Raw genomic sequence first — 16,337 nt, forward strand, 5'->3', positions numbered from 1 at the left:
GGTTCCCAGGGGCCGCACCCGCCGTGCGGGCCTCACTGTTGGGAGGCAGCGGGTCCGCTGGGTCTGCAGCGAGCTGGAACCGAGACACAACGAAACCCCACACAGAAGGGGCGACCCAGCCGCCCGCGGCCGCCGAGGACGGAAGGGGCACGGCATTTATTGGCCGCGTGTCCCCGGGGCACGCCTAGTAAGTGCTGCGGGCTTCCGTGCCGCCTCCCGCAGGAAGGCAAGGAGTTTGCCCAGAGCCAGCGCTTGCTGTTCATGGAGACCTCGGCCAGAGCCAACCACCGGGTGACCGAGGCCTTCAGCGCCGTCGGTGAGTGCGGGCCCCGGAGAGCCAGGTGGGGGGGGGGCGGGGGGGTCCTTCCTGGCCTGCTCTGCGCCCCGAGCCAGCAGGAGGTCACCAGGGGCTGGACGGAGAGCGGGAGAGTCAGGGCCCGAGCAGGGCAGGGTGGGGGCCCTGGACTGCCGGGGTGGGTGGGCGGCGCCCTGCTGGGGGACTGTCCCCCCCCACCCTCTCCTTCTGTGCCCCCAGCCCGGGAGCTGCTGCGGAGGGCGGAGGAGAAGGAGCAGCCCCCGACCCCGAGGGGAGGCGCCCGGCTGGCCTTGAACCAGGCGCCCGCGGGGCCGGCCAGGTGCTGCGCCCGCTAGGAGCGGCCGCTCCAGGAGGGGCCCGGGGAGGGTGCCCCCGGCCTGGCCCCGGCTGGTCCTCTGGGTGAGCCGCTGCCAGCTCCGTGTGGACGGCAGCCCTTGACCCTGGTGCGGCGCTGGGGCTGGCTGGTCCCCCTGGAGGGGCCCGAAGGTGGCACCCCTCAGCACAAGTGCTCCCCAGAGCCTCGGGGGTCATTTGGGAGGGGACGGCGTCCAATGGCCTCCCAGGGGCAGACCAAACCCCAGGTGCCCAGGCCAGGTGCGCCTGCCCGCCCCTGCCCGGCCTGCCTGGAGCCCCCCCCCCCCACCCCCAGCGGCTGCCCTGGGCTCGGAGGAACGAGATGGTCACAAGGGAAACGGGACAGGACGACACAGGGCCTGGACCGCCGTGGTGGGTGCTTGGTCCTCTGACCCCAGGGGCTGGGCACGCCCCCGCCTGCTGCCAGGAACGACGACAGGATGGACGGAGCAGGCCCGGGACAAGGTGGCCTCGCCCCGGGGGGTGACGGAGTGACCCTCACTGGGGTGGGCCTCTGTTCTCTGGGCCTCAGAGAAGTTCCCCCCGGAGGGAGGGGCGGGCCGGCGGGGGCTGCAGGGGGGGGCGGGGGGGGGGCTCTGTCCCAGCTGTGGGTTTGCCGAGGCCCCTCGGGTGCGTGCTAAGCTCCCCGGGAGGACGCGCCTGCTCGCCCGAGGTGGGAACTGCACCCCTCAGGGGCTTTTCCCCGAAAATTAAACCGCTTTCTGTAACCTGGTCTGTGGTGAGTTCGTAATGTGTGTGTGTGGGGGGGTCTCATCGCACACATATCCGAGGCGGGCTCCTCTCTGTGAGGCTGTGTCATCCTGGGCGGGGCGTCCTGCCAAGGTCACGGCCCCTCCCGCGGGGCCTCCGTCCTGCATCCGGCAGTCCAGTGCCCGGAGCCTCCCTGCAGCTCCCCGCGCCTGGGCGGCGTGGCCCTGGCGGGAGGGGGCGGGGTCCCGGCGGGGGCGGTGTCTGTTCTGTGGGGAGGGCAGACGGGAACCGCCCGGGTGTCCCCCGGTTCAGACTGCCCTGGCGCTTGCTCTGGAAGACACTTCTCGTGTGACCTGTGACCCCTCCGGACGGGAGCGGAGCGGGTTTCCCGAGGCTCTTCCTGGCCGTGACCTCGGAGGGGCACGGAGGGACAGGTCAAGGACTAGAATGGCCTCCCAGAGGGCCGGGCCCGGGGTTTCGCCCCGGTTGTTCTTAGACCGTCGCGGAGCTGAAACGTGGGAGCGCACTGCCCGCTGTGCTGCGGTCTCTGGCTGCAGCGGACGTGGATGGACACTGCTTCCTGCCATCGCTCCCTCGCGGCCCCACCGCACCAACCGGGGGTGGGGGTGGGGTGGGGGTGGGTGGGGTCGGGGTGTGGGACTGTGGGACCCACCCTGGAGGCTGGGAGAGCCCAAGCTTCCCCTGGCCACTAGGCGGCGATCTACAGTCACCTGATTAAGACCAGCCGCCCTCTGCCCCCGGTCTGGAGTCCTCACCGGGATACAAGGATCTGCGGGTCCAGGACCACACCCCGGGAGGCCGGTCTGTGAGCCTGGGGCCTTCCTGAGCTCAGAGGTGCTGAGTGCTGCCACCTGCTGGCGGGCCAGAGGCAGAGCAGGCACCTCCGATTAACCTGGGGGGGCGGTGCAGGTCTCCATCCATGGCCTTGCCACTGCCCCATCTGACAGGTGACGGCAGGCTGGCTGCAGGTGAACAGGATGACCCGGGTTCTCTGTCCCCTGCTGAGCACCCTCCGGACTGCTGGACTCTGAGGGTCCCCGCCCTGTCACCACACAGACGCGTGTACATGAGGCGGATTTTATTAGGGTTGACGGGAAGGCGGCCCTGGTAGGGGGTGGGGGGAGGCTGCTGGGGTCACTCCTGCTGCGCTCAGCTGTCAGCCACCCTGGGGGGGATCCGCGCCTCCTTCCAGGGGGAAGCTGCCCGCTGGTGCCACAGGCTCAGCCTCGGGGCGGTCCTCAGGGCCACGGTCCTCCGGCCGAAGCGGCCCACGGGCCTGATTCTGCGGCCCGTGTACCAGGCGGGGTCGATGTCCGGGGCTGGAAGGAGGGTGCAGAGCAGTTGTGCCTCGCCCCCCCAAGTGCCCAGGTTCCCGCCCGCACCCCCTGTGTGCCCGGGGCCCTGCCCCCATCCCCCCCCCAAGTGCCCGGGGCCCTGCCCCCATCCCCCCCCCCCAAGTGCCCGGGGCCCTGCGTGTGGTGCTGTGGGCTCCCCCCTGGCCGGGGCCAGGCACACACACGCACACACACGCACACACACACACACACACACACACGCAGCACTGCCCACAGGGCTCTGAGCTCACCGCCGCCCAGTGCCCCAGGCCAGGCTGGGACCCTGCAAAGCAGGGGCACCCAGAGGGCCAATGCGGGTGGTGGGGTAACTTCTGGAAACAGGAATTCAAACTCACACCAGGACCAAGGACCAAGCCCCTGTCCTGCCCGCCCATTCCTGTGCTGGGGGTGGGCGGAGCCTGCTCGGCCCCAGGCTGCCCCGGTGGTGGGAGGAGAGCCCCTCAAACATGTGCTGGGCGGGGAGGCTGGGAGGCAGGCGGCAGGGCAGTGTGGGCTGAGGACTGGTGAAGAGTGGGCACCCCCCGCCCCCCAGAGCTGAGGTACTTAACCAGGGCCATGCCCCAGGTGAGGAGGTGGCCCTGGGCGGGGCAGGGTGGGGCGGGGCAGGGAGGGGCGGGTGAGGGAGGCCGGCCTGGCCGGGCACTCACTGCGGGTCTCCATGGAGTGCTGGTGGGCTCGGCTGGCGGCCCCCTGCAGGGCCAGGCCCAGCAGCAGCAGGCACAGGAGCCAGGCCTGCAGCCGCTCCGCCCCCCTGGGTCCTCTCGGGGGGCCGGCTGGTGGTGGGGCCCCACACGGAAGGGCACAGCCTGCGACAGAGGGGCAGGAGCCACGTTACACTCTCGGGGGCACAGAGCTGGGAGCCTAGATACCGTGAGTGCTGTGTGTGTGTGTGTAAGAGTGCATGCATGTTAGTGTGTGTGCATGCACACGTGCTTGTGTATGCGTGTGAGTGTGCACATTACCGGCTCCGTCCGGGGCGGGCGAGCACAGAGGCAGGGACTGCCCTGGCAGAGTCCCCCCGGGGCCTGCTCTGACGTCTGTGCAGAGAGTATTCAGGGAGGTGACCGAGTGTGTCAGCCTCTGCCGGGCTCTGTCATCAGAGGGAGCGGGCGGTGTCTGAGCTCTGGGCGCAGGGAGGTGGGCTGTCCTGGATGGCTTGGTCCGTCCGTCCGTCCGTCCGCGCTAGGGGACCAGGAGGGTGGGAGGCCCCTGCAGGGCTGTGTGCTGAGTGCCCCAGCTCGGGCCAGGGGGCAGAGGCCAGCGGGTCTGTGGGGAGCTGCAGCGGGGGAGCGGGCACTTGGGCAACCCGAGTCAACTCTGGGGGGCCCGGGGCCAGGGGGTTGGGGGGCTGGGGGGCTGCAGGGCTGGGCACGGACCAGGCTCAGGGTCCTTTCCCTCACCCCTGCCTGAGGGAGGACATGAGTGGACCGGGGCACTGCAGGAGGTCAGCATCCTCTGACTTCACCAAGAGCACGGCCCCTCCCACGACCCCAAGGCCAGTCTGCAGAGTCTGAGAGGAGCCTGCAGCAGGCGGGACCTTCTGCCATGGAGCAGGACGCCCCCTGCAGGCGGGGGAGGGGAGCGTGCTGCCGGGGAGGCAGTGAGCAGCTGCACGCACCCACCCAGCAGACCAGGCGGCCCCTCCAGCCGGCCTCCCCAGCCCGCGTGCCTCAGGGCTGACCCCTCTGTCGACCTTGACTTTCCAGCCTGTCCCTGAGCCACAAGGAAGGTGCTGTCCGTCTGATGATTTAAAATGCCCACCCTTTCCCGTGTGGAGAGCTAGTGGGGAGTCACACGGGGGGTGGGGGACCCCAGCTCCGGTGACAAGGGCGCTACCGGGAGCAGAGTGTGAAGAGGTGTGGGCACAGGACAGGGTGTTCGCCCCCACCCCCAGCCCGGCCCCGAGGGCAGCACCCCGTGGGTGCGGGTGGAGGGTGCCCGGCTCCTGGTCGGTCCCCGCGGGCTTGCTTCCCCGGGTGGGGGAGGGTTTGCTGTCGGTGCAGCGGGACCCCGTCTGTGTGCTCACTGGGTGGCGCCGGCGGCCTCACCCTTTGTCTCCGCCTTCCACAGGGCTTGAGCGCTGGGTGCCCTGGGCCGGCAGGGGCGGCCCTCAGACACAGAACCGTGGGGTGCTGTCCCCGTCTGTCCCTGCCAGGCCCTTGCTGCTGCCGGAAGGCCCCCTGGGGTCCCTGTGGGGAGCCCTGGCCGGACGGGGAGATCTGGACACGGAGGGCGGGCCCACGGGCCTCCTGTGCTACTCACCGCGGCTCCCCATGACGGCGGCGCTGCTGGTGTCCCCGGCGGTGACTCCCTCCGCAGCCAGCTCACCTCTCTTATAGCCCGGGAGGAAGCAGCCTCCGCCCCCCCAGACGCCCCCCCATCCCCCCCCCGGCCCCGCCTCCCTCACAGGTGGCGTCAGAGTGTCTGTTTTCTCCCATTTTTTTGTGAAACTCCCATTAGCGGTGTGATCTGCCCCTTCCTGGGCCGTGTAATTGCATTTGGGCCGAGTGGTTTTAAAACACATTAGCCTTCCTCCTTCGCGCCAGCCTTCGGACGACGGCCAGTCGGGCGCCCGAGGCTGCTGCCGCGGACACAGGAGGGTGACGGTGCGGCGGCGGCGGCAGGACAGCCCCCTCCCCCACCCGCGACCGTCTCAGCCCCGCCCGTCGCTCCCGTGGGGCCCGTCCTGTCCGTGACTTCCGGTCCGTCTTCATCATTAACGTTTAAAATAGACACGCTTGTTACTATCAGACACAAATGTGTTGATTTTTATTACAAAAGCAGCTTGTGTACATTTGGAAAGGATCTCACGTGTGCAGAGAAACAGAAGAAAAAAGAGGAATCAGGGTGTGTGGGGAGGGGCGGGGCTCCGTCCCCCTCTCGTTTCCTAGGGTCGCGAGTTCAATCACTCACTAGTGCGGGCCGACGCTCCGACGCCCCACCCCGCCCCGCCCCCCCACACCTGCAGAACCCCGGGCCCCGAGCTCCGACGCCCGGCCCGACCCAGGCGGCGGGTGCCCGCTGTCGCCCCTCCCTGCCCCACTCAGGAAAGCAGCACAAGAAAGGCCACGGTGGGAGGGTGAAAGGTCAGAGCCAATGGGTCTTCTGCGTGACCTTCAAAGAGTCTGAAGGACAGCATCCTGGAGGAGGGACAGAGCCTCCGACTTTCTTGAGGGTCGGAGTTTCCGGGGGCGGAGAGCGAGGCGGGCTGTTCTGCGGCTCCGTCCTGTCCCGCGACCCTCTGCCCCTCAGGGCTGGTGGATCATCACCGGTTTCTGCGGAGCACGAACACACACACAGTGGGTGTGCATGCGTAGGTGTGCACGCAGACACACACACGCAGCACACAGATGCACACATGCACAGCTGTACACACAGGTAACAGGAGCTTAGACGTCTGAGTGTGCCTGTAGGAACACATGGGTGTGTGCACAGACACACAGGGGTGTGAACGTGAGCACACACACAGGAGTGCACACAGCGACACACAGACGGGTTGGTCAGAAGGCGTGAGTCAGCCTGCGGGGGCTCCATCAACCCCTCCCGGCCCTGCCTCCCGGCTGTGGACCCGGTGGAAGCGCCAGCCCCCATCAAAGGGGGTGAGCGGATATAAAGTATCGGGGTGAGCGGATACAAAGTATCGGGGTGCGCGGATACAAAGTATCGGGGTGCGCGGATACAAAGTATCTGACCCTTCAAAGCTCTGACACAGGGAGACACAGTCTCACTTGGAAGCATTTCTTCCCTCAAGGCCTCGCTGACCATTTCTCATTCACTGCCCTCGGGCCTCCGCGGGGATGGCCATGCCGAGGCCACTGTCCAGATGGTCTCTTTCCTGGCCAAGCTGGGCCGCACAGGGAGTCCCTGCTCTCGGTCATTTCCCCGAATGTGTATCCCCTCATGTGGGGTGGACTAGCGGTGGCTGAGTTGAGGACGCACGCCCCACCTCCCTGTCGCCAAGACGAGGCATGCCCCCGCCACGCGTGGTCGTGGCTGTGCTTTTGCGTGTCTCTGTGACGAGACCCTCTGATGGCCCTTCACAAGCAGCCCCGTGGGGAGCAGGAGGCGCCAGCTCCGCCTCCCGGGTGGCCTGTCTGTGCTCAGACGCAGGGGCTGCTGGAGGCCCCACTCCCCGGGGCAGGAGTGGCCGGCGGGGCAGGTGCTGGTGGGACGTGGGCGTGGGGCGCTCTGGGGTCCAGGGTGTTGGAGCCTTGACCCTGGACCTTGGTCTGAGCCATCGTGACGCCCCCAGGATGCGAGTGTGACCTCACGGCCCCAGAGGTCAGCTGTTTACGAGAGGGGCCGGGGTTGCCTTAGGCGGGCGGTGCCCGGGGGAGGAGGGAGCTCCGTGCTGCTGGGAACGCGGGGACTTCGGTGTCAGGGGAGGGCCGAGGGCCGCACTTCTGTAGAACCGGGGGCAGAGCCTGCCGCTTCCCGGGCTGGGGGGGACAGCCCCGGCCCCAGCATCTGCAGGCGACATTGGCTGGACGGCCTTTATGACACTGGGCTGGCCGGGGGGTGGTGGGGACAGGGCCCTCACTGTCCCACGGACTGTCCCAGTCCCCGAGCTGAGGCCCACCCCGGGGCCAGCAGGGGCTCGTCACTGACTTATCTGGCACCTTTGACAAATCTTTCCCACTTTTCTTTAAATTGTTCACATTTCCCTTGACATGTCGCTCTGCCCCGGTTTTCTCCACTCGGACGCCTTGCCGTCTGTCCACGGGCAACCCGGCCGGCCGCAGAGCGCGGCAGACAGCCGGGCAGCGGGGGCACCTACCGCGAAGCTGCGGGGCGCGGCGCCCCTCCGGCCGTCCGGGCTCCGCTGCGTCAGGGACCCGCGGTACGCCGACTTCCGATCGAAGGGCTGGCCGTCCTCGCCTTCGGGGAGAACACGGGGCGGGGTGGGGTGGGGTGGGGAGGTGCTTACTGGGCCCACCCTCACCCCAAACGAGTCCCCGCCTCCCGAGAAAGGAGCAAAGAAGCCGCCACACGCGCATGTATCCTTCCGCGAGGCTGCCGGAGCTCCAGGCAGTTCCGACCACGCCCTCGCGTGTCAGCGGCCGTGCCGACGAGCAGCGCGGCCCCCCCTTCTCCTTGGCGTTGGAGCCGGCCCGAAACCCCGCCCCCGGGGCCCCAAAGCCGTAGGGGCGTCCGGGCACTAGTGTGGGGGGACGCCCGCCCCTTTCCTTTACTGCGGAGACGCGACCTCGGGCCCGCGGGGTCCTGGGACCCTGGCCCGAGAAGGGGTCACCAGTCGCCCTGAGAGTGTTCTCAGGGGCCCGGGCACCGGCTGCTGGGACCCACTGGCTGCGCGGACACGCAGAGCCCCCTTCCACGCCCACGGGGGGAGGGGGGCGGGTGACTCTTACCTCGACCCCCAGGGGAGTTACCGAGCCCCCTCCCCAGGAGGCGGGGCGCGGCCGTGACCTGGAAGGAAGAAGACGCCTCCGGGTGGTGGTTCTGAGAAACTCCGGGGGCCGCTTTGGACTCCTCGTCCCTCCAGATTCCAGAGAATCGGGGTGGGGGTGGGGGTGGGGGGCGAACTGTCTGCCGTTCCTGGGTGACACTGAGCTTGTCTCAGGGTGAAAATGCATGTTACCCATCAGCTGAGCGCCCAGCGCCAGGACACGAGAGACGCCAGGTTCTGGGTGGGGGGGCTTCGGGCGGGCTAGGAGGGCCCCATGCACGCCCACCCTCGGCTCCGCGAGTCTCCGAGGCCACCAGCCGGTCTCCCGCCACCCCGGGGACCTGTCACGCCCCTGGACTGTCACTGGTTGTCCGGCCCTTAGAGGTCAGCGGGACCCACACACCTTGACCTGGTCCGCAGGGCCTGCAGGCGGGTGCTCGGGGCTCGGGCCCGGGGTCCTCGCTGGTCGGGGGAGCAGCACCTGGAGGACAAGGGAGCAGCCGCTGCAGGACCTCCAGTCCCCCCGGGGGGGGGCCGCCTGCCGGGGGCAGGGTGGGCGCGCTCTCTCGACGCCCACGCAGGGGTGTGGGGAAGGCACCCAGCCCTGCCCCTCACGCCGCCCCGCGCTCGGGGGCCGAGGCGGCCGGCCCAGCACAGAACACCCAGCAGGGCGTGAGCTCCAGACAGACAGCGCACCCTCGCTCAGCGTGGGTCCCCGGTTCTGCACGGACACACTCCCACCAGGACAGGACCGGCTGTCTCCCTGACCTCCGGCCAGGTCCCACCGGGCACCCTGCCTGAGACTCCCCCGGGGGGCGCCTTTCATTCTCAGCTGGATCCCCTCACTGGGCAGATCCCAGCCTCGGGAGGGAAGGGTGCGGTGGGGCCCCGCCCCCCACCTGTCCCAGCCACCCCCGTGTCAGCACGCGGTGCTGTCGCTCAAGCCAAGGCCTTTGCACTCCAACTGCGTGTGCGGGCGGGTGTGTTGGGAGTCCTCACGCGGGAGCCGAGGGCCCCTCAGAAAACACTGTCTGTGGTCAGGACAACCGGTAACAGACAGAGACAGCTCCCACGGGGCATAGGTCACCGAGGGCTGTCAGGACACCGAGTTCACGGAGGGGGGGTGGCAGCCCGGGGCGCTCAGTGTCTTGTCCCGGGGTGACCCTGTGCTCCCGGCCGGGCGTCCAGGCCCCAAACCCGCGAGCCCCGCGGTGCCCACTCACCGGGAGCTTGGACCTCCGCCGGGCCTTCCCCCAGGGCCTCACCGTGAGCCCCGAGGCCCGCAGGGCTGCGATCCTGGCCTCGATGTCCGAGACCTGGGGGAACCCCGGACGACAGACAGACAGACAGACGTCACCCAGATGTCCCATCCCCGAGGCGAGGTGCTGGACGGGCGGCGGCCCCGATTCCCCGATTGTGCTGTGTGTCCCTTCGGACTGGGGTCCCGCCCAGCTGCGCGTCCCGGGGGCCATTCCCTTCAGGTGCGTGGTGGGTGGCGGGGAGGAGGGTGGGGCCGGGCACCCCCGGGCAGGAGCCAGGGGCTCTGGGCCCTTCAGGAGAGTGTGGGGAAGTCTGGCTCCCGGCAGGGACGGAGGGGGACGGTGACCGGGGGAGAGGAGCCCCAGGGTGCTAAGGGGAGGGGCTTTACGGGCACCATTCCGACCCCTCGGCGCCACCCTTGCCCGCCCCGGCCTCACCCCCACGGGCCGCCCCTCCCCCAGCAGCCAGAGGAGCTTCAGGACACAGGAGCCCGGCCCGTCGCCCCTGTCGGGCCCCTCCAGCGGCCCCCAACCCTCCCCTGTGGCCCTCACGGCCCTCACAGCCCCCCTCCCCCTTGGACAACCTCCACCCCCTGCCCCTCTAGGGGAATTGCTGCTGATCCCCGAAACCCCCGGTCGGACACTCCAGGCCCTCCCTCCCTGGGCGTCACTGCTCCCGGGCTGTGGCCTGTCCCCGCCCGCTGAGGAGAAGCTGTGAAGGGGGGGCTCGGTCTTGGGGGTCCCAGCTGTGCCTCCTGCGTCAGCCCCAGTGCTGCCGCCCTGGAGGGGGAGGGTTGGGAGTGGTTTGCACGGCACCGGGAGTGAATCAGCGTACATGCTGGGGCTGGCCGGCGCCCCCGACGAGCACAGCCCTGGAGCCCCGTCCCGACCTTCTGGGGGCCGAGGGTGCTCGGGAACGAGCTGGGAGGTGGGGGTGGCATGGGGGGCTGATGCCCAGAGGGGCAGACCCCCCTCTTCCCCGTGGGCCCCCGGGGGGACCCAGGCAGAGCCCAGTTTGCAGGCTGTCCCTGGGAGGCCCGGCTCTGCCCTCTGACCTTGGGAAGCCACCGGCACCCCCGCCCCCAAACTGCGGCTGTGGGCCCACACTCCTGCCCGTGTTCCTCCCGCCAGGACGTGGTCCCAAACTCCACGCCTGCCTCCAGAGACGCCCCTCCCCGTGGGTGGGGCGTGGTGAACGCAGCGTCTCTCTCCCGTGCCCACAAGCCCTGCCTGTCCCTCGCACAGCAAAGGGGACAAGGACAGGGTAGGGCACAGGGGTGGCACGGTGTGATCCCCACAGGGACCCCCCAGCTCCTGGACTGGAGCCGACAGGGGCCCCCCTGGCGCGAGCCACTGGGGGTCGCTCCCTGTCCTCAGACCTTCCGGGCCCACCACTGTCTACCTCGGGGAGCCCCCTGCCCCCTGAGGCCATGGGTCACCTCGCTCTCCGCCTGCTGAACCTCGGAAGCGGTCAGGGCCACCCTGCCTTCCAGCTCCGACAGCGCCTGGTTCGGGGTCCTGGTGGTCTGGGTGGGGTCCTGAGGGCGGGGCGGGCCCTCTTCCCAGCTGTGCGCTTGGCCTACAGACGTGCTCACCTGGGAAAGGGAGGTGCCCAGCGTGACCACCGGCAGGTTCCCCTCCGGCAAAGGCCCTCTTCCCACCACCCCTTCTCTTCACTCCTGTAGCTGGGCGGCCTCGTGGTCACTTGGGGGCCGGACGCCAGTGCGGCCACCGAAGGACCCCTCCGGGAGCGACAGGGGTCCGCTGCCTGCCCTGGGCTGCGGGCTCAGCCACAGACCGCCGAGCCTCGCCCCACTCCCACCCAGGCCACTGGTGGGGGCGCTGTACCTCCGGGGTCGTCCTGGGGGGGCGCTCCAAGGCGGTGCTCCTGCCCGGCTCCGCCCCTTCGCGCTCGGCCTCCTCCCCGGAGGAGCCCCCGGGGTCGCTGACGTTGCCGGTCAGCTCCTCCAGCTTCCTCTTCAGGGTCTCCTCCTCCGCGTCGGCGTCCGTGGGCTCGCGGGCACCTGGACGCTGCAGGGAGCACGCGGGCGGGTCTGCGTTCGGGGGTCCCCCGAGAGCACCTGCTCAGAGGCGGCTTGGCTCAGCCGCCCACCGCGGGCTCCACCCCGAGGCTCCCGCAGCAGCCGTGGTCTCCCGGTCCTGGCCGGGAGCCTGCCCGCGGTGCGCATGCGTTTCCAGAACCGGCTCTTGGGACGGGCGAGCCCTTCCCGAGATCGGGATGGTACCGGGGTGGTCTAAGGCCACCACTGATTTGTGTAGAAGTCTGTTCCTAACGACAGCCCACATCCGATAAGACACAGGTTTCGTGCGAACCACACGCTGATGTAACATTTCCGTGCCCTCCGGAGTGAGCGCCCCCTAAGGCGAGCCGCGCCCACCCGTCAGCGCGAGGCGATTAGAGCAGCAGCCGCTCTCCCCCGCGCTGGCGTCCTCACGCCCTCCCGCCGCGACCACCTCACTGTCCGAAGTTCGTGCTCCTGGCCCCGCCCCTTCCCGCCCCGCCCCTCACGCCCCTCCCCTTCAGCCACCCTCTCTCTGCTTCCCCGGATCCATGAGTTTGTTTCTGTTTCACTCTGTGCGTTTGCTTTGCTGTTTGAGACCCACGTATCCAGGAAGCCCGGTGGCTCGCGTCCCTCTGGCTGACTTCACCCAGCGCAGGTCCCACCCTCGTACATGGAGAGTGTTCACCCTCTCTCGGGCCGGGTCACGTTCCATGGCGCGTGGGTGCGAACGCGTCTCCTTCCCCCGCCCACGTGCTGACGCTGCAGTGAATGAGGGGCGCGCACCCTCTTCGCCCGTTATTTTTTTAACATGCACCTTTTTTGGCACCTCAGCCCCCTTTAACGAAGGGGCTCTGGGCTCGGCCCCCAGGTGGGCCCGCAGACATCCCGCCACTGACCTGCGCTCACGCACCTCGGGGCTCTGCCGCAGGGGGGCAGGGGCAGGGGCCGTGGTCCGGACACAGCCCACGCGCACCGGCAAGACCCAGCACCCACCACCCCGGAAGCACCAAGTTCCCAGGCTGTGGATGGGAGGCTAAGGCCCCACCCACCCAGGCTGTGACCGGGCACAGGTGCCCGTCACTCCCACTGTCTCAGGCCAAGGGGTCTGCAGCGCCCCGCCAGAGCTGGGGGCGCAGGTCGGGGAGACAGGACACTGGGCCAGAAAGCCCCAGGGCATGTCCTGAGCAGGGGGGTGAGGCCTGCTGTCCTCAGCACAGGAAGGCTCCAATTAGCCACGCCGGCCGAACAGACTGGAGCCGCTGTCTGGCGACAGCCCGAGTCACCCGTGGGCCAGAAGACACAGCAGGCGACCAGGTGGAGTCACCAAATGTGCAGCTTCCTCCTCCCTGAGTCACCAGGCTCTCGGGGCACCAGAAGCTATTAGCTCCCAGACGGGGGCGCGAGAAAATCAATTCCTGTTCCGGGCCCCGCGGATGCGGCCTTGCTGCCACCGTGTCCCCGAGGCCCACCTGGCGTCAGCAGCGGGACACGGCCCTCCGGGCGCCAAGACGCCTCTGCCCTGCTCGGTAGGTAACGAGTTCGATCCTCACGGCACCGAGAGCTCTGAGCTTCGTCTGCCCGACGAAGAGTGAAGCTGAGAGCTGTCAAACGAGGGGTGCATGTGGCGCTGGCGACCGAGGCCACAGCTGGACTCGCTCGGGGTCTCGGGAGACAGCGGTCAGCTCCCTCAGGGGCGGGGGCCGCAGGCGGCCTTGTGTCCCTCGGAGTCGGGACCCCTGGCCGCTGCCTCGGCCTGGACGGGAGGAGTCCGACCCCACCAGCGCCCGACGCGTCACTGTGGAATGTCACTTGCAGAGCGAAAAGGAAAGAAAAACGCCCCACGGCGGTGACTTGGGCCATCCTCGCCTGGGGCTGGGGCAGGTGGGCAGGGGCAGGGGGACAGCGTGGAGCCATGCAGGGCAGCAGGCCCCGGGCCGGCGGGAGAGCTGTGGGCCAGGGCGGCCAGGCCGGGCAGCACCCGGGCCTCCAGGAGCAGGGGCCCCTCCAGGGCAGCGTGCACACGACAGGCGTGACACCGCCTGGCTTTCTGTCTGGTGTCCAGAGCTGCCGCCACCACCACATGCCCCCCCTCCCCAGCAGAGCACCTGCTTCTTGGGGCTGCAGGGGCCACCCCCGGGAAGCTGGCCGCACCTCTGCCCTCTGCCCAGAGCGGAATCTACGGCCGTCACACTCGGGACGAGCCGGTGCTTTCGGCATGCGTGCGCCCGACCAGCACCCACACTCAATGAGTGGACAGACAGACAGATGCACCCTGAAAGGGACGCCACGGTTTGGCCCTGGCGAGGCTTCCGTGGGGAGACCGAGTCAGCGTCTGCAGCCCCAGCACAGCACCGGTGTCCTTGGGGGGGCTGGTACTGGGAGGGGGGCGCTCGCTCCCCACTGGGGTGAGGGGCGTGTGCCAGGCCTCCGTTTCCTGCCCCATCTCAGCCCCACGGGGGTCCTTGGTATGGCAGGCTGTGCCGTCTGTAGCCCCTCTCGGCCTGGGCGATGGATCGAGCGCTCAGAGAAAGCCCTTCTGAAGGGTCCTCCCCCTGAAAGTCCCCCTGTGGGCACAAAGGCAGCGGCGGGCAACGGGTCGGGGGAGGACCACTCGGACCGGCACCTGCACAGCGCTGTTCTCGGGCCTCCGGGCTTGGTGGCCTGCTCTGGGTGGGGCAGAGGTGGGGGGCACCCCACCCCAGGCCCTGCAAGGTTTGCCCCGGTTTTCCCTCCCCCCCCCCCCCCCCCCCGTGTCACTGCTGCACTGGGGGCTGCCTGGTCCCCCAACATAAAGGCACAGGGGACACGTTCCCGGTGAGATGTTCATCGAAGTAAATAGAGGCGATAGAAATAAAAAAAGAAAAAAAACTCCCGGAGATAGGACACCAGCATGAAGGAGAGCATCCAAGGAGGCGTCCGGGAGGATTAGTATCGGCCGGACGTGTGTTGAAGTGAAAGCTACTGAAGTGGTTCAACTAGAAACTTACTGAAAGCTGACGATGTAATTCTCGTTTCCCTCCCATTGTCTTCTGACTGGGGCCCTGGGCGCTTCTCCACCACTGGGGGCCTGCCACATAGGGAGGTCTCCAGCCCGGGAGGTCTCTACCCAGGGAGGTCTGTATCCTACGAAGGTCTCTATCATGTGGCAGCGTCTATCCTGGGAAGGTCTCTATCACAGGGAGGTCTCTACCCCGAGGAAGTCTGTATCCTGGGGGAGGTCTCTATCCTGGGAAGGATTTACCCCGGGGAGGTCTCTATCTGGAGGAGGTCTCTACCCCAGGAAAGTCTCTATCTCAGGGAGGTCTCTACCCCAGGGAGGATCTCTATCCTGGGGAAGGTCTCTATCCAGGGAAGGTCTCTATCCTGGAGGAGATCTCTACCCTAGGAAGGTCTCTATTCTAGGGAGGTCTGTATCCTCTGAAGGTCTCTATCCCGGGGGAGGATCTCTATCCCGGGGGAGCTCTCTATCCTGGGGAGTCTGTTCTGTCCCACCTTAGCCCAGCCTCTCCACCCGACAGCCCAGACCTCGGCCTATGGGCCCCACAAGTGCGTCCCTCCAGCTCTCCCACGATGAGCCCCGAGGCACAGGCCTGTGCCCAGCCCCAGCAGGCGGAGGAAGCCAGAGCAGCGCTAGCCCAGACTCCTGCAGACACGCTGGGGGCCAGCCTGGCACAGCCGAGGCTCCGGACTCTCCGCCCAGAGCAGAGCCCCCAGGAGTCACCGGTTACCAAGCAGCCCAACCCCACTCTCTCCTCCCTGGGAGCCAGGGCCCCATCGGAGCCCTCGGAGTCTGTTTTGGCCTTGTAGTCTCAAGGTTCTCGCATCAAACGTGGTTGCACAGTCCCTAGCTGGCATAGCTCAGTGGATTGAGCACAGGCTGCGAACCAAAGTGTCGCAGGTTCGATTCTCAGTCAGGGCACATGCCTGGGTTGCAGGCCATGACCCCCAGCAACCACACATTGATGTTTCTCTCTCTCTCTTTCTCCCTCCCTTCCCTCTCTAAAAATACATAAATAAAATCTTTAAAAAAGACCATGGTTGCTCAGATCCAACCGCTTGTCTGCGGGCGGGCCCTGGCTTCAGCTCGGAGCAGAGCGCCCGAGGCGCACACAGGTGCCCGGCGACATGCTGCGTCACGGACCAGCCGTGTCACGAGTTGGCTGAGTCACGGACCAGCTGCATCACGGACCAGCCGCATCACGGACCCGCTGCGTCACGGACCCGCTGCGTCACGGACCAGCTGCGTCACGAGTCGGCTGAGTCAGGAGTCGGCGTCCCCGCCGCGAGTGGTGCCCCCGGTCTAACGGGCCTCGCGCACGCTGAGGCAGGTTCTCCTGCGGCCCACGGAGAGCCCGCTCACGGTGGGAAGTCACACGTCATCTCCCCCTTGTGAAGGACACGAGACTTGGCAGAGCATGAACCGTCTGTTTGCACCGAGGGGACCGGAGTGCCGACCCCACTGCGATGAGCGTGCCCCTCAAGGACACTGCGCGGAGGGAGACGCTGGTCACCGAGGCCACACGTGGGGTGGCTCCAGGATCACATCCGGTGGCAGACCCAGAACCGGCCGGTCCACGGAGACAGAGGGCAGGGGGCAGTCGCCAGGCCAGCAGGGGGTGGGGGGGGCCGGGAGTGCCCGCTGAGCACGTCTGGGGGCGCACAGAGGCGGGGACCGCACGGCCGGCATCGGGGTGCACTGGATGTGACTGAGCCACCACTTCAAGGTGGTCCCCCCCGGGGGGCTTCACTCCGACGGAGAACGTGTGTTTGGACGGCAGCCCCCCTCTAGGCTGCGCGGGCTCGGGCAGTCACGGGGGTTTAAACTATGAAAAACGTGATTTCTCCGATACGACTCGATGTTGAAGCGAAAAGCTCCCCCCCCCACCCCTG

General features: G+C 68.3%; 3 protein-coding genes across 4 annotated transcripts in view; 1 reads left to right on the forward strand and 2 right to left on the reverse strand.

Annotated features, from left to right (window-relative positions):
• The window catches only part of RAB17 (RAB17, member RAS oncogene family), a 22,234-nt gene extending 21,365 nt beyond the window's left edge, over positions 1-869 (forward strand). For both annotated transcript variants that reach the window (XM_036022668.1, XM_028510863.2), the window contains 2 exons: positions 223-316; positions 536-869. In XM_036022668.1, coding sequence (XP_035878561.1) covers positions 223-316; positions 536-651 — 210 coding nt within the window. In that variant the 3' untranslated portion in view covers positions 652-869. The remainder of the gene's footprint in view (positions 1-222; positions 317-535) is intronic.
• Positions 870-2,536: 1,667 nt separating this feature from the next.
• Positions 2,537-5,032, reverse strand: PRLH (prolactin releasing hormone). The gene is given in 3 exon segments (XM_036025030.1): positions 2,537-2,721; positions 3,405-3,590; positions 5,020-5,032. Coding segments are annotated over 3 exon segments (384 nt in total).
• A 904-nt stretch (positions 5,033-5,936) lies between these two features.
• MLPH (melanophilin) overlaps positions 5,937-16,337 on the reverse strand; it is a 30,887-nt gene continuing 20,486 nt past the window's right edge. The window contains exons 10-16 of the mRNA XM_036022669.1: positions 11,272-11,454; positions 10,863-11,018; positions 9,388-9,480; positions 8,568-8,645; positions 8,127-8,184; positions 7,535-7,635; positions 5,937-6,032 (exon numbers count right to left, since the gene is read on the reverse strand). Of these exons, the coding sequence (XP_035878562.1) occupies positions 6,006-6,032; positions 7,535-7,635; positions 8,127-8,184; positions 8,568-8,645; positions 9,388-9,480; positions 10,863-11,018; positions 11,272-11,454 (696 nt within the window). The 3' untranslated portion in view covers positions 5,937-6,005. The remainder of the gene's footprint in view (positions 6,033-7,534; positions 7,636-8,126; positions 8,185-8,567; positions 8,646-9,387; positions 9,481-10,862; positions 11,019-11,271; positions 11,455-16,337) is intronic.

Source organism: Phyllostomus discolor, chromosome 4, assembly GCF_004126475.2.
Source record: "Phyllostomus discolor isolate MPI-MPIP mPhyDis1 chromosome 4, mPhyDis1.pri.v3, whole genome shotgun sequence".
Lineage (NCBI taxonomy): Eukaryota > Metazoa > Chordata > Mammalia > Chiroptera > Phyllostomidae > Phyllostomus > Phyllostomus discolor.